The sequence below is a fragment of the Pan paniscus genome, chromosome 13 (assembly GCF_029289425.2).
Source record: "Pan paniscus chromosome 13, NHGRI_mPanPan1-v2.0_pri, whole genome shotgun sequence".
NCBI lineage: Eukaryota > Metazoa > Chordata > Mammalia > Primates > Hominidae > Pan > Pan paniscus.
The window spans coordinates 135,860,686-135,876,601 of record NC_073262.2 but is presented as its reverse complement, the minus strand read 5'-3'; the positions used below and the strand labels follow the sequence as shown (position 1 = coordinate 135,876,601).

At 44.1% G+C, this 15,916-nt stretch overlaps 1 protein-coding gene across 11 annotated transcripts in view; it reads right to left on the bottom strand.

Annotated features, from left to right (window-relative positions):
• ATG16L1 (autophagy related 16 like 1) overlaps positions 1 to 15,916 on the bottom strand; it is a 43,980-nt gene that overhangs the window by 20,860 nt on the left and 7,204 nt on the right. For 4 of the 11 annotated variants that reach the window (XM_008965720.3, XM_034955377.3, XM_034955381.3 and 1 more), the window contains 8 exons: positions 11,558 to 11,663; positions 10,728 to 10,801; positions 9,648 to 9,899; positions 4,736 to 4,801; positions 1,751 to 1,837; positions 1,027 to 1,083; positions 763 to 813; positions 26 to 128 (listed from right to left, as the gene is read on the bottom strand). In XM_008965720.3, the coding sequence (XP_008963968.1) occupies positions 26 to 128; positions 763 to 813; positions 1,027 to 1,083; positions 1,751 to 1,837; positions 4,736 to 4,801; positions 9,648 to 9,899; positions 10,728 to 10,801; positions 11,558 to 11,663 (796 nt within the window). The remainder of the gene's footprint in view (positions 1 to 25; positions 129 to 762; positions 814 to 1,026; positions 1,084 to 1,750; positions 1,838 to 4,735; positions 4,802 to 9,647; positions 9,900 to 10,727; positions 10,802 to 11,557; positions 11,664 to 15,916) is intronic. The other 7 variants (XM_003813130.4, XM_034955378.3, XM_003813131.4 and 4 more) reach the window with 4 other exon arrangements.

Below are 15,916 nucleotides of genomic sequence, written 5' to 3'. Positions count from 1 at the left end.
GGGTTCGGGGCTGAAGCATACTTACGAAGACACACAAGGCAGTAGTTGGTACCCTCACTTCTTTACCAGAACCAGGATGAGTATCCACATTGTCCTGGGGGACTGGGAAGGAAGAGACAGAGCGTCTCCTAAGAAATAACATAAAGACAAATATTAGACAGGATTGCAGAGGTTTACTGCTCATCAAATTGTTAGAAAGGACTCCAAGACGACCTTGCTTAAGCAGACTGCCTCTGTTGATAGCCTGTCCTTCTAGAGTCTTCAAACTACAGAACAATTCACAAAAAAATCAAAAGCACCCTCACTCAAATGAGAAAGAGAGCCAGCACATGCCTTACTCTCCTGCACACTAACCTGTAGACTCCAAAACCCAACAATGAAAAGCAATCCTGAACAACTGCTTACCCAGTCAATAAGCTGCTGGGAAACTTTCTCAACTTAATGTAACAGCTAGCTCAGAGGTAGCTCTTTGGTCTTTTTTGTAAAACTATTTTATTTCTATGCCTAGTTAGAATCAACCTCATCACTTGTGATCAATGTGGAGTCTAACGCATGCCAAAAGAAAGCAACAAGAGCATGAGTACTGTACAAAGTGTTCAACCTGGCAGCCCTGCTCTGAGGGCTCCCGGCATTCCTAGGAACATGCAAAGCATCCTCGTTAGCACGTGAACATCTGATGACTGAGGGCAGTGAAGCGGTGATCGGCATAATTGTTAAGGACCCACACTCACATGCTGGACTAAGAGAGGATAATAGTTTCACCTGGCAGCATCAGAAGAAGAATGATGTCCCAAAAGGGGAGACTCGGACAGACTAAAGGGAAAGGCCAGAGATCAGCACGCAGCGAGATTAAGAGGAAAGGAAGTTGAGGAAAAAAGGAAGAAGCTAAATGAAAAGCTGATATTAAGGCATATGTATACTCTGCACCACTGACACCTGGTGTACATTTAAAGAATAAAAATAAGTCATGTACATATACTTAGGTATACTTATACACATTTAAAAAGGAAAGGTCTTCTAACCTACCCAAAGATATTAGTGATAGAATCCAGAAGGCCTCCAGCAGGCTGCGAGAGTCGCTTACTAAAGAGGAGGGGAGGATAGGTTTAAACCTTAGAAACATTTTGCCCAAATAATCAATCAATAAACAGCCCACAAAAACAGGTAACTGGGAATATGTTTCCCACTTAGTTCCCAAACCCCAGCCAAGAGAAACCCAACACAGTACCAAACTGCCAGAAAACAGTGGGAAGGGAAAGGGAAAACCCAGCCTAGAAGTTTCAAAAGAAACAAGGTTCCCTAGTATTAAATTAATTTCCCTGGAAATAAAGCATTAGACAACTAACCTCACAATTCCTGGCTAACTAACTTCACAATTTCTGACTGTTAGTAACCAATCCCCACTCTTGAAGGGCGGTGCGGGTGGGGGAAGCCCTAGTAAGAATGAAACAGGATGATCAAACCTAAACAATCATTCTGCTTAATAAGGTTTCACTGTCCATATTTGAGTAAGCCACTACATTTTTTTGTATTTAGAAGCATTTGAAGCCACCCGTGTTCTGCTTCCCTCCCATTAAGCAGAGGTGAACTGAGAAAGACTGGACACCTCTGTGGTGTGTTCGACGCTGGGTGTCCCAGAAAAGGGGTAAGGGGTTGGGTGCATCTGACTGCATTCTTTGTCATGTCCACAGATGTGCCTTCATATTGCTCCTCAAGCTGTCTTTTCCCTGGCCCAAACCTGCCTACTTACGTGGCTGCTCTGCTGATGGCTCGCACAGGAGAGGTCTCTTCTGTGTGATCAGAAGTTTCATCCACAATGACCTCAATGTCATCATCCCTGGAAAGAAAGGCAAGAGATTCTTTGATTCTCCTGAACAGTTCTGTGATTAATCTGTTCCGCAAATGCTAATGTCATTTTCTAGTTAGATCCTAAACCACTTGGCTATGACAGCAATGCGTTAAAGATTCTTTGGAGAAAAAGGAAGAGCTGCCATGTTCTGAACAACACTACAATAAACATTTAACCTGTTCAAATCAAATCCAGAATTTCAACTGAGAATAAATTTAAAAGTCAGCTTTTGATCCTTTTAGGTATAAACACAGTTCCCACTTGAAGCAATAAAATATGATCTGTTGAGTCTATAACCACATAACCAGTGCCAAAGTAGGGCATTCCATCAACAGTCAGCATCACTGTTGAAGGGCTGCAGTACTCACCAAGCACAGTTCCCATGACACAAGGGCTGAGGGGTACCTAGGGTAGTTAGGGGCAGCAGCTATGGAATATAAGAAAACAACAGTGTAGGGAGAATTCAGGGAAAGAAGGGATGGCTAAATGGGCCATGAAATCAACAGCCAACTTAACCCAGTTTCAAATATTACTTTAAAAAATAGAAAAGCAAAATTTAAACACTATGCATTTTTGACTCTGCATTTTATGCTTAAATACATAGTGTCTCTGACATTAGGAGAGCCCATCACACTTCAAATGACATAATCAAGTCATAGGACATGCTCCCTTTGTTGCTGTTTATCCCAGCGGATGCAAAGTACCTCTGGAATCCCCCTTCCTCATTTTTATGGGCCACGTCTTTCCTACTTGGAGGAGGGCAAGTAATTATTTTGGTCTTAATGACCTCCTACTGAGATGCAACCTTCATGGAGAAGATAATTAAATGTAATAACCCAAGATTTCATCACCTACTGTTTGGATTCATAAGAACTTGACAGAAAGATTTTTCCTTTTCAATAAATAATTATCTGGATTAGGTAAATATATACTTAAGAACCTGTTACTAAGCAAGTTAAACCAGGTCAAAGTAAATTTATTTTCCTTAGCTATTTATTCCAGGACTATGTGTAATTATTGCACCACATTCTTGGCCAGGATGTAGAAGGGAATAAAAGGCAGGTCGAAAGAAAGAGGACAAGGCTGTGCTTTATTTTCTTGATTGGCTTTCCCAGGGATCTAGGTTTGCGAGAGTCACCTGTGCCCACACAAGGACGAGAGGAGAACTGCAAAGACAGAAACTGCAAATATGAGCTGAGCCTTTGACAATGTCCTGTTGAAAATAGAATTTTATGGTTTTAAGTACTTGCAACTGTGCTTAGGCCCGGGACCATAAGAAAACACTAGCATTTGCTAAGTTATCAAAACCTTTCAAAGATGTATGTCCTCTGACCCAGAAACTCCTTAGGGAAGCATAGAGATTAAGGAGAGGCCTTAGGCCGGGCTCGGTGGCTCATGCCTGTAATTTCAGCACTTTGGGAGGCCAAGGGGGCGGATCACCTGAAGTCAGGAGTTCGAGACCAGCCTGACCAACATGGAGAAACCCCATCTCTACTAAAAATACAAAATTAGCTGGGCGTGGTGGCGCATGCCTGTAATCCCAGCTACTTGGGAGGCTGAGGCAGGAGAGTCGCTTAAACCTGGGAGGCGGAGGTTGCAGTGAGCTGAGATTGCACCATTGCACTCCAGCCTGGGCCACAAGAGTGAAACTCCATCTCAAAATAAAATAAAATACAAAATAAAATAACAGGCTTTTACAGCCCTGTGTTTGCATCCTACCTCGGCCCCTTCCTGTATGATCTTGGGCAGGATGCTCAACCTGTCTAAATTATCCCAGTCAACCCGGTTATGCAAATGACACTTTTATAAGTTGTTATTCTGAAGAAACCAAATCTCATTTCCAGGTCAACTATTTACTTACTTTGTGGCTTGGGAAAATACAACTGAGATTAATCTTCCACATCTGAGAGTGCAGACACACACGTACCCTACACATCTAAAGCAAAGGCATGATATGGGAACCTTTGTTTCTTTGTAAATTGAGACGTTAGTTGGTGAATGACTCCTAGTTGAATTTAAACCCCTCCACTTACAGGGAAGCAACCAACATTTTAAAAAATAGTGGATCAAAACTCTAAAACTATATTCTAAAACACATTTCAATAGAAAAGAAACATCCTAGAGCGAAGGAAACTCTTTTCTACCACCATGAAAGCTTCAAATCTCAGAGAAGATACCCCACCTTAACTTGTAGGCAGATTAGGAAAAGCTCCAGAACTAGTTTGATTCCTTTTGTTCCAAGAGATCTTAGTTTTCGCTTAAGTTTCCACTTTAAGTTACAAACCAAAGGGAGCAAGGAGGGAAAAAACAAACAAAACAACAACAACAAAAACCCCACCGCATTACATGGCAGGCACAATTAAGAGGCAGAAAACTGATCGTTCAAAGTGTCAACAGGAAACAGTGAGGCAGTAACGGGTACTGAGTGCAGGAAGTTAGAATTCACATTCACAGCTGATGAACACAAACTTTTTGGAAGGTTATTTGGTGATGTTCCAAAAGCTTTGACCCATCAAATTTTATTTTCAATAATCTATCTCAAGTAAGTAATCAGAAATAGGGTCAAAGGCCATATCAGTACATGATTTGTGAGAAATTAGAAGCCAGCAAAATACAATTAAAATGATATATGGATGTTAGTTCTGAGTGGTGGAAGAACTGTATGTTTTCATTTTCTTCCTTTAACATTTTTCTTTCTAAAATCTGTAAGATGATTTTACAGAAATAAAAACATCAGAAGCTATGATCACACCACTGCACTCCAGCCTGGGCAACAGAGCAAGACCCTGTCTCAAAAACAAACAAACAAACAAAAAAATAAAAACAAAACTTTTAAGAGAGCCAAATTTTCAGGAACACAGTTTTGATTCATTTATCTTTACTTACTGTTCGACTGGTAGAGGTTCCTTTGCTGCTTCTGCAAGCTCTTTCTGCAGCCGGGCCTGCCGCCTCCTGTTGAAAAAAAAAAAAAAAAAAAAAAAGCCCACCATTTATGTCTGCTTAAGAAAGCACGGGGTTTGGGCTCTCTAGAAGCCACCAGTTCTAATAACACATTCAGTGCATGTAAAATAACAACTACCCTGAGCAAAATACTCAAAAGTCACAAGCCCAAACTCATAACATCAGTAAGGCTCCCCTTTTAAAGGGTTTCAGAGTAAAGCCTAGAAGAGAGATAGGCCACATTATTAGAGAAAGCAGTGAACTGGCAAAGGAGGAGGCCTGCCTTCTGGGACCAAGGGTATCTTAGGATAGACACGTGCCTCAGGCTCACTGAGGGTTAGTCATGGTTGTGACTTAAGTTTTCTGCAGCAAATAGTCTTACACGGGTTGAGCATCCATTACTCGAAATGTTTGGGACTACCAGTGTTTCAGATTTTGAATTTTCTCAGATTTCGAAGTTTTGCATAAACATGATATAAATCTTGAGGACAGGATCCAGGTCTAAATATGAAATTCAGTTGAAATTGATAGTAAATCGGAAATCTGAAATGCTCCAATGAGTACTTCCTTTGAGTGTCATGTTGGCACTCAAGAAGTTTCAGATTCTGGAGCATTGTGGAGTTTGGGATATGGGATGCTCAACCTGCATTAACACACCCACAGCCTGATTACTAACAGTGAAGATTTACTTAGGACTTCCCCGTACCTGACATTGTTAATTACTTTACAGACTCTAACTCATTTAAGCCTTATAACAACCTTTTGAGGTAAATATCATTATTGCCATTTATAAATGAGGAAACTGACATATAGTGAGATTCTTGAAATGTCAAAGTTTACATAACATTAGTAACTTTAATTTACTAAAGCTTGACATAGAAGTCTTGGCTGTGACAAATTTTTAACATGGTCAAAGTCTCATCCACTAACTCCCCTTCTCAGAATCATTTTTGTCTCTCATTCAAGTCCTAAATTCAGAAACTCCCTAACTCCTAACCCTGACCTTACTCTCTCTTCTTTGATAAATTTCACTTCTAACTATGGCTATGCCTGCTAGGTGGAGGACCCCTAATGTAGAACTCTAGCAATGCTACTGAGCTGCAATCAAGAATTCTGCTGAAATTTCTCGTAAGTTTTTACCACAGTGGTAATTCTCAAAATGAAGGAAAGTCCTCTAGGCAGTATAGCAGAATCTTGGGAAGGGATGTGGGTATAGCTTAAAAAGTGCATTACACTCTTGATTTTATACCTGGAAGATGAAAAATAAGTTTTACAGGGCAAATTACCAAAAATACAATTTATCCAAATTGTCTTAGCTGGTAGAGACAACTGTGAACTAACTCTCTTTGAGGAAAAACCAGAATCTCGGTATAAGGTGTGTGAGTACCACTACTCTATGATTAAAGCACTTGTTGACTGTCCGAAATCTACTTTCTATAACTTCAGGTCCCAGTTCTGCAAGGTGGAGATAAAAACTTGACTTAGGGTCACAGGGAGAGGAAACCACCACCTGTTATCAGGGATTCATCACTATAGCTGAAAGGAAAGGTCTTTAATAGCTCAAACAGAGTCTCTCTCTGTCACCCAGGCTGGAGGGCAGTGACATCATCTCGGCTCACTGCAATCTCCGCTTCCTGTGTTCAAGCGATTCTCCTGTCTCAGCCTCCTGAGTAGCCGGGATTACAGCCACCTGCCACTACATCCAGCTAATTTTTGTGTTTTTAGTAGTAGAGACAGGGTTTTGCCATGTTGGCCAGGCTGATCTTGAACTCCTGACCTCAGGTGATCCACCTGCCTTGGCCTCCCAAAGTGCTGGGATTACAGGCGGCAGCCACCGCGCCCAGCCCTGAGTGCATCTTATGAAGCAGCCACTGTGCCTGACCACAGGGACACGTGGCAGCATAAGGGAAGGAGGCAGACTGTGAAGAGCTATCTCAAAACAGTGTGCTACATATGGCCCAGGTAAACCACAGCTGCCTGAAGCAGGAAGATGAGGGACATCTAAGCTGGGGAGGCAGGAAGTGGGTAATGACGGAGGAAGGCTTCTAGGAGGAGAAGCTACCTAAGCAAAGTAATGAAGACTCCTCAGGTCCCACATCTGCAATCACATGATACCTCCAAGTGCACAGCCCTAGGAAGATGCTTCAAAGGGTGGGCTAGGGAATGAGGACAGCATTTTCACTAGGAAATGTGCATTACCCCCCGTCCACTGCACTGCTCAGGGGCTCTTCCTTGGCATCACCACACATCTCCCCAACTTCTCCCTCCAGCAGCCTCTCAGCTGACATGAACATGCAACCTAGCAGCATCCAGCTCACCTGGGGCCCCCAACACCCTCACACTGCTGTCAAGCTCCATGGCATAAGCCAAACAATTCTGCTTAAAGTAAATGTGAGACAGAAACAATACAAAAAGGACAGCTTATTTTTTCTTAATAGAAACCGGAAAATTAGAAAATACAGGTAAGTATAAAATGAGAAATCAAAAACCATAATCTCACCACCCCCAAAAATAAACACCAGTAACAGTACATATAATTCCTTCCAGTCATTTTTTTAAAAAAGTATACAAAATTGTGATCATCTGTATGAAAACAATTTGTGTCCTATTTTCGGTTATATTAACTTTAGGCATTTTCCACAGCACTAAGTATTCTTTTCGTTTTGCTTTTGAGGCAGAGTCTTGCTCTGCTGCCCAGGCTAGAGCCTAGTGGCATGATATTGGCTCACTGCAACTTCCACCTCCCGGGTTCAAGCGATTCTCCTGCCTCAGCCTCCTGAGTAGCTGGGATTACAGGCATCCGCTACCACACCCGGCTAATTTTTGTATTTTTATTAGAGACGGGGTTTCACCATGTTGGCCAGGCTGGTCTCGCATTCCTAACCTCAAGTGATTCACCTTCCTTGGCCTCCCAAAGTGCTAGGATTACAGTGTGCGCCACCACACCAGGCCAATCTTACACCTTCTAACAGTATTTTTATATCCATTTACAGTATTTTTGTATCCATTAAGTAATCTCTCTTTAACCTCCTTCCCCACTACTCTTCCCATGCTCTAGTAACCACAGTTATACTCTGTATCTCTAGGAGAACATTTTTCTTTTAGCCCCACATGTAGAAGCACGCAGTATCTGCCTTCCTGTGCCTGGCTTATTTCACTTAATATACTGTCCTCCAGTTCCATCCAAGCGGTTGTAAATAACATGATTTAATTCATTTTTATAGCGAATAATATTCCATTGTGTGTGTGTACAGCACATTTTCTTTATCCATTAAGCCAATGATGAATATGTAGATTGATCCGTATCTTGGCTATTGTGAATGGTGCTGCCACAAACATGATGGTAGTGCAGATTATCTCTTTGATATGCTAACTTGTTTTTCCATCATCACCCTTTAAAAGACTCTTCCCTATCGTCATTTATTCCCTTTAAAAGACTCTTTCCTATTGTCATTTATTCACTTTTAAATTAACTGGAATAATCTCTTCAAACTTGAAACTACTGATATGGGGATTTAAAAATATGTATGTTCTAATCTGTAAAGCTTTTTTGTTTGTTTCTGGATGGGGTCTCGCTCTGTCACTCAGGCTGGAATGCAGTGGCACAACTTTGGCTCACTGTTGCTTTAACCTACTGGGCTCAAGCAACTCTCCTGCAGCAGCCTCCTGAGTAGCTGAGGCCACAAGCACATACCACCATGCTCAGCTTTTGTTTTTTGTACAGACGGAGTCTCACTATGTTGCTCAGGCTGCTCTTGAAACTCCTGGTTTCAAGCGATCCTCCCGCCTCCGCCTCCGCCTCCCAAAGTGCTGGGATTACAGGCATGAGCTACTTACTGCACCTGGCATCTGCTGAACTTGTGTTAACAGCTTTTCAGCTCATTTTCTTAGGTTTCTAGGTGGGTGATCACTCCTTCTTTTCAATGTTTGGTTGGCCAGAACATCCAGATCGGTGTTCTCTGTGAGTTGTGAGAGTGAACCTCTCCTTGTTCTCTTGCAGGTTTTAGTAAGAGTGTATACAGACGGTTGATCAGTGGACCTTGACCAGGGGATGACTGGACTCTCTGGGGCAGCTTTTAAACACGCACATTTTCCACAACAGAGATTCAAATTCCTAACGTAATTGATTTCTTGATAATCCATCTTTTAATTCCCATGTCTCAGTAGGTTTCAGATTTATCTTAAATAAATAGACTTAGCAGGGTTGCAGGGAATTCTTAAAAAATCTATCAATGGCCAGGCGGTGGGGCTCACACCTCTAATCCCAGCACTTTGGGAGGCCGAGGCGGGTGGATCCCGAGGTCAGGAGTTTGAGATCAGCCTGGCCAACGTGGTGAAACTCCACCTCTACTAAAAATACAAAAATTAGCCAGGCGTGGTGGTGTATGCCTGTAATCCCGGCTACTTAGGAGGCTGAGGCAGGAGAATCACTTGACCCCGGGAGGTGGAGGTTGCAGTGAGCCAACATCATGCCACTGCACTCCAGCCTGGGCAACAGAGCGAGACTCTGTCTCAAAAAATAAATAAAAATCTATCAATGAGTCTGATTTAGGAATTTCACATCTATATTCATATAAGGTTGGATTATAGTCTTCTTGTGCATTAGCAAGATCAGAATTTTTATATGGATACAAAAAGCTTCACAAAATTATGGGGAAGAATTCTAATTGTGGTTTATTTCCTTTTTCTAACTCTGGTTTAATTTATATTGTTCAGAATTAGCTTTTCTCCTTGAAACACTGAAAGAATTCCCTGGTAAACCTCCTGTAGTAACTGCCAGGTTTATCTCTTTCTTTTCAAAGACCTAGGTTCTACTCTACTAAGGATGGAAACCACTAACTGTGGATTGATAGCCCACCTGGAGTCTTTTTCATTCTCTGCATTAAGCCGATTGGCTTCCTGGGCTTTCTCAGCCATCCATCTGGTGACCAGCTCCTGGTTCTCTTCCGTAGTTTTCCTCAGTTTTCCCTCCAAGGCAGTAAAAGTGATCTGCAGGGCATCATATTCATCCTTCAGGGTCTGGTTGGCTCTTTCAAGGTCACAAAGCTTAGTGCGCAGGTCTAGGCACTCCGTCTCCAGGTCAGAGATAGTCTGCAAACATTCTGCAATTCTGGAAGCATGACATCAGAGGACGAATAGTACCTCGCCAGAGCCCTGTGCCAGAGCCAGACGGACCTGGCTGAGTGCTTAACACTTTGTGTCTGTTACAACATCTTTTAGCCAGGCCCATCCCCATGGTTTACAGGATAATCCATTAGGAGAGGAAACACCTAAGGTGAAATTCATCCTATTAATGACTAGGAAAAACACGATGTGAAGGAAGAGAAACTTTCGATGCTTAGATTGGTAAAGGGGATTTAAAAGGAGGCTGGAAACCCTATATATTTCACCAGCTCTGACATTTCCTGAGCAAGAAAGCCTGAGCAAGTGCCCTGCCTTTCCAAGCCTCTAGACCCCTTTCCACATATTAAGGAAACCCAAGCACACGCTACCCCAGCTCCAAGGTCTCAGGATTCAGAGTCCCCATTTATCTTGTCTGCCAGGCTTCTCCCTGGTCAGCAACAGTTTTGCTCACAAACTCATTTCCCTTTTCCCAAGAGCCATGTGCTCAGCTATCCTGGCCCTACCACCTCCACCACAGGAACATACCAGCTCCCACACACAGCGGCCACAGGAGAGCTGCTAGTGTCTCTGGGACACTTGCAAGAGCCAAGGTGACTTCCCTAGGAGGATGCTAGAAGCCTGTGGGCACTGTCCTTGCTTTTTCCTTCTCAGAGCTGGTAGAAAAGGATCCCAGAGTGTGCATGCACTGAAAATCAAACTCTCGCTAAGTGCACTGTGGCCACTCACTGCCACTGGCCCTGCTCACAAGAGGTCAGCAGAACAAAGGACATGGGACCCAATGACCAGGCTCCAAGGAGGCAGGGTCTCTACTCACTTTGCTTCATTCATCTGCATCTCCCTGTCCTTCCGCTGCATTTGGTTATTCAGGTCAATCACCAATTGAGCTAACTGGGAGATAAAGAAGAATACTTTCATAAATAAAAATTTTAGGACCTCATTTGGAAACTACACAGTGGGTGGCGATTTATTTTTAAGAAAGAATAAATGAGCTGGGTGACAGCAAGGAGCCGAGGCGCCTATGGGGACACAAAGGGGAACTATCCCTGCCACTCCCTGTTGAAGGACAGCTTGGCTGGAATGAGAAGTGTTCCAGGTGACTGCCAGGGGCTTGCTGAGGACAGCTGTCTACTCCTCAACTTCAGCTACCTTTTTGGAGACTCATTTCTGCTGAAAAGATAATCAATTCAGCTGTACTGATGGTGAACTGTATTTTCCCAACTGGAGCTTTGCCGTAAGACCACCATCCAGGCGAACACAGACTAGGACTTGATTCTTTCTCACGAATGTCTCTGAAATTTCAGGGTTTGTACTGAAAAGCTTTATGAAACCATCAGTGAGGCCTTCAGCGCACCAGGTAGCAGGCTTTTTTGTTCTTTAAAGCCTCTCCACTCTTGCCTCTCATGCTGATTTTGGAGCATGGTAACTGGCAGCGCTCTCACAGGATTGCCCTTCTGGTGATGGGCCTCAATCTGCCTGGTCTTTTCATTCTGTTTTCCTCACCCTTTTATTCCTATGGAGGGGACTTTTGATGCCACATATGGCTAAGGCTGCTGCCAATTCTGGTGAGAAGTGACTGAGCTCCCCCGCTCCCCACAGGACTCTCATAGAGGGCAGAAGACAGATGAGGAAAAGGGCTAGCTTTACCTCCCCACGTTTCTTGTGTAATTCAGTCAGTTCCTCTTGGTGCTTAATCCTCAGTTGGGCCATTTCTTGTAGCTGATTGTCATTCCATGTGCCATCATGTCCGGGACTAAATTGGCAAACCAGGCAGATGAAGAGAATGTGCAAAAAACGGAGGGGGAAAAATGAGACTCCAAACCTTTCCAATTAGGCAATGAAACCATAACTCCAGAAACATGTTCACAAAGCCAATAAACCATTCGGGTGTCTCCAGCAGCTGCGGTTACAGGCACTATGAGTGGAAAGGAGGAGACATGAAACACATGGAAAAAAGCAAAGCAACCGTGACCACCAGGCACATCAGGAATAAAGGGTGGAAAGTTCCTGAATGAAGTCCCAGTAACAGGCACCAACGGGGCCCACTGGCTCAGCAAGGACCTGAGTGCCGATGACACAGCAGTGAGTGCAGGGCTCTGCTTTCACACAGCTGACAGTCAACTGAGAGCACGTGTGAGGTCAGCAGTCACATGTGCTTGCAGAAAACTCAAGCACAAGAAGGGGAACAGAGGGAGGGGGTCCTATTTTAACGTAATTGAGGAGGGTTTCTCCTACGTGACACATGACTAGAGACTGTAAGGAAGTGAGGAATAAGCCATGTGGACCCTTGAGGGAAGGGCCCTCTGGGCAGAAGGAGCAGCAGAGCCTGGAGAGGTGTACAGCAGGTGGTGTATTTGGAGGAAGGGTGACTGAAGCCCAGGCACAGGGGGACAGAAGAGGTGCGGTCAAGGACGAGGTGGGGAAATGATGCAGAGCCTTGTGGGCACCTCTGAGGGCTGTGAGGTTTACTAGGCGTGAAGGGAAGCTGCTGGAGGGCTCTGAGCAGCTGAATGACTTGGGTTTTAAAAGGAGAGCAGATTGCAGTGGGGTAAGGGCCGAAACAGGAAGACCAGCCAGCAGGCTACTGTGAAGTGCAAACATGGGACAGTGCGGCTCAGACCAGGGTGGGAGCAGTGAGGTGAGATACGGTCTGATTCTAGATCCATTCCAAAGACAGCGCTAACAGGACTTGACTTTGAATTGGCTATGGGGTGTGAAGACAGATAGGAGTCAAGGATGAATCAAGGCTTTTGGCCTGAGCAACTGGTAGAAGGTAGGTGTCACCCACTGAAATGGGCAAGACTGTGGGAGGAGCAGGTTTTGGAGGAGACCTAAAGAGTTCGGTTGTGGCCATTCAAGTGAAAACTGAGTACTGTCAAATGGAAACTGAGTATTAAGAGTCTGAACCTCAAGAAGAAGTCCAAGCTGGAGGCTAACATGTAGACACTGTCAGCAAACAGATGTGCCTAAAGCCACAGGAGTGAGTTCAGATCACCTCCAGAGTCAATGCAGTTTTGGAATCTTTGCCAAGTGTTTGCATAATATCTCAGATACAGCAGAAGACAACTAGAACTGTGGATTTATAGTTCGAGAGAAAGCTGGTGTCACAGGTGAGAATTATCAGATTATAGTGAGTAGCTGAAACCACTGTCTGGGGAGTAGATGGAGAAAAGGAACAAGGCTGGACACTAGGATACCAACATCCGATGAGAGTGGAAAGAACTGCCCCCTCCATATGACCCAGAATAAAATAAAAAGAGGGGGATAAAGGTGGTAGTATAGCAGTCCTTCCATCTCTATATGTATTGTTATTACATAGCTAAGCACAAACTAATACCTTATCTTGAGGCAACCTGGCACTTCCCCAATCTTAACCCAAGAAGTAATGCCAAGAGATTAGAAAGTGGAACACACTTTACATGAAACCATCCTAAATCAGGCAGAATAATTATCAAATCTCCCCCACCTTTTAAAAAATTATTAAGATGGTATCTCACTATGTTGCCCAGGCTGGCCTCGAACTCCTGGACTCAAGCATGTAAGACGTGGACCCGCCTTCCAAGGAGCTGGCTAGCTATAGAACAGATTCATGAAATAAAAACTAACAACAGGCCGGGAGCGGTGGCTCAAGCCTGTAACCCCAGCACTTTGGGAGGCAGAGGCGGGCGGATCACGAGGTCAGGAGATCGAGATCATCCTAGCTAACACGGTGAAATCCCGTCTCTACCAAAAATACAAAAAATTAGCTGGGCGTGGTGGCGGGCACCTGTAGTCCCAGCTATTCGGGAGGCTGAGGCAGGAGAATGGCATGAACCCGGAAGGCGGAGGTTGCAGTGAGCTGAGACTGCGCCACTGCCCTCCAGCCTGGGCGACAAAGCAACAAAAAAACAAAGCAAAACAAAACAAAAACTAACAACACAAAGAAAAACAAAAGTGTATCAAAGAGTGACGACGGAAAGTGTTAATCATGTTCAGAGGCAAGATTTCCCCAGACAAGGATGGTTTCATTTTGGGAGGGGTTTCCAAAGAGGAACTAAAGTAGGAATCTCCTAGGAAGGGCAAAATGGAGGCAAGATCATCAGGCAGAGGAGCCTCAGGATTAGATGCTTAAACTTCAAAGTCTACCAAGACACAGAACTCAACAGAAATGCTAGGAGAGACTAAGGCAAGCAGGATACAGCTCTTTCCATGACCCAAAGCCTCCAAGGACTTCTTATTTTACTTACAATGAATATCAGCCCCCTAAAGTGCTTCGGCAAGTAGAAAAAACAATCACTCCGAGGGCATGTTTCAAGCACAGATTCCTGGAGCCCACTAACAGGTGACCTGCTTTCCTGGCAAGGCCCAGCAATCTGCATTTCTGACTTTCTGCGCTCCGGTGATGGGAATGTTGCTGGTTCCAGGAAGCCTGAGTAGCAGTAAAGGTGGTAGTGCTCAAACTTCAGAGGTCACTACAATCAGCTACAGCATTTCTGAAAACACAGATTACCAGGCCCCACCCCCAGAGTTTCTAATAGAGTAGGTCTGAGGTGGGGCCCAAGAATCTTCGTTTCTAACAATTTCCCAGAAGATGTCACTAGTCCAGGAACTGTGCTTAGAATAAACAATTTCGAGGCTGAAGAGTTTGATTTTAAACTGTAGGCAAAGGGATGAAAATACTTAAGAGAAAGTCTGATAACTGATGCAGATCACTATTTAAGCACAGTGTGCAGTGTTTTACGGTTAATTAGGATGAGACAGGCAGGAACTTTGGAGAGACAGGAAGGAGAGGAAAGGAAACCAACAAAGTGCCCAGCTTCTGTGAACACCCTTACATTCTCTAGCAAATGTCCCTTTGAGTTGGTCTCCCCCACTAGACTCTATTCCTCCTCAGAGCAGGGACTCTGGCTTACTCATCTCTACAGCCCTAATGCCCAGCCCACACTACGGTCACAGGAGTCTATTGAGTGAATGAGGCTCTCACCACAGTCTGGGAATAAGAAGATAAATAAACAAAGGAGGTGGTAAAATAAATGCAAACCAAAGGATGCAAGAGGCTAGGGGGTGGAGAACCAATGGGCTTGGTGAATATGGGGAATATGAAGAATAAAGGAATCTGGAGACGGGAAGATCTAGAGGGAAGAAGGAACCATAGATGACTCGTGGAAAACAACGATACTGTGAATGGAAACAAAGAAGTCAGGAGGGCAGGCTTATTATGGATAATGTTTGTGGAAATGGAAAGACTGAACAAGGGGTAACCTGATGAAGCCCACCGTTCAACCTGCCTTGCCTGCTTTTCATCACTTTTTTCTAGTTCCAAACTCCCACTAGCAAGTCGAGTTGCCAAACAATACATAACTAAACTCCCAATAGCTTGCTTATAAATAATAACTGACTGTGGCTCACTACAATAACTGGTGCTTAAAGTTTTTCTCCAGGAACTAGGAGGCAGCTCTTGCTCATTAAAGCCGGTTGAGACCCCCAACCCTTCAACTGGGCCTGTGTGAATGCCCAAGAGGTGATCTTTTGACATCAGAGGGCCAAAACACTCCTCCCTCAGATGGTGCTGACGCCACCATTTTCTGCATGTGTCCTATGAGGAACCACAAAGCTAGATTATGCTTGCGTGGAAGCCCCAATTACCTCATCTTTCCTACCCACCAATCACCTCTTCCCACACTTTAGACCACCCTGTTTTCTATTGCCTAAGTACCCCCAATCCCTGTTTTCAAGGAGGTGGATTTGAGACCTGTTCTCCTGCCTCCTTGCTTGGCCATGTTATGAATAAACTCTCACAAAACCCATCATCTCAGTGATTAACTTGCTGTGTGTGGGCTGAATGAACCTGGTTTATAACAAGACCTCCAACTAAATGACCATCCCCCTGGGTGTGGTGGCTCATGCCTGTAAACCCAACACTAATGGAAGGTTGAGGAGGGAGGATCACTTAAGCCCAGGAGTAAAGACCAGCCTGGGTAACACAGTGAGACCCCTATCTCTACAAAAAATTAAAAAATTAGACTG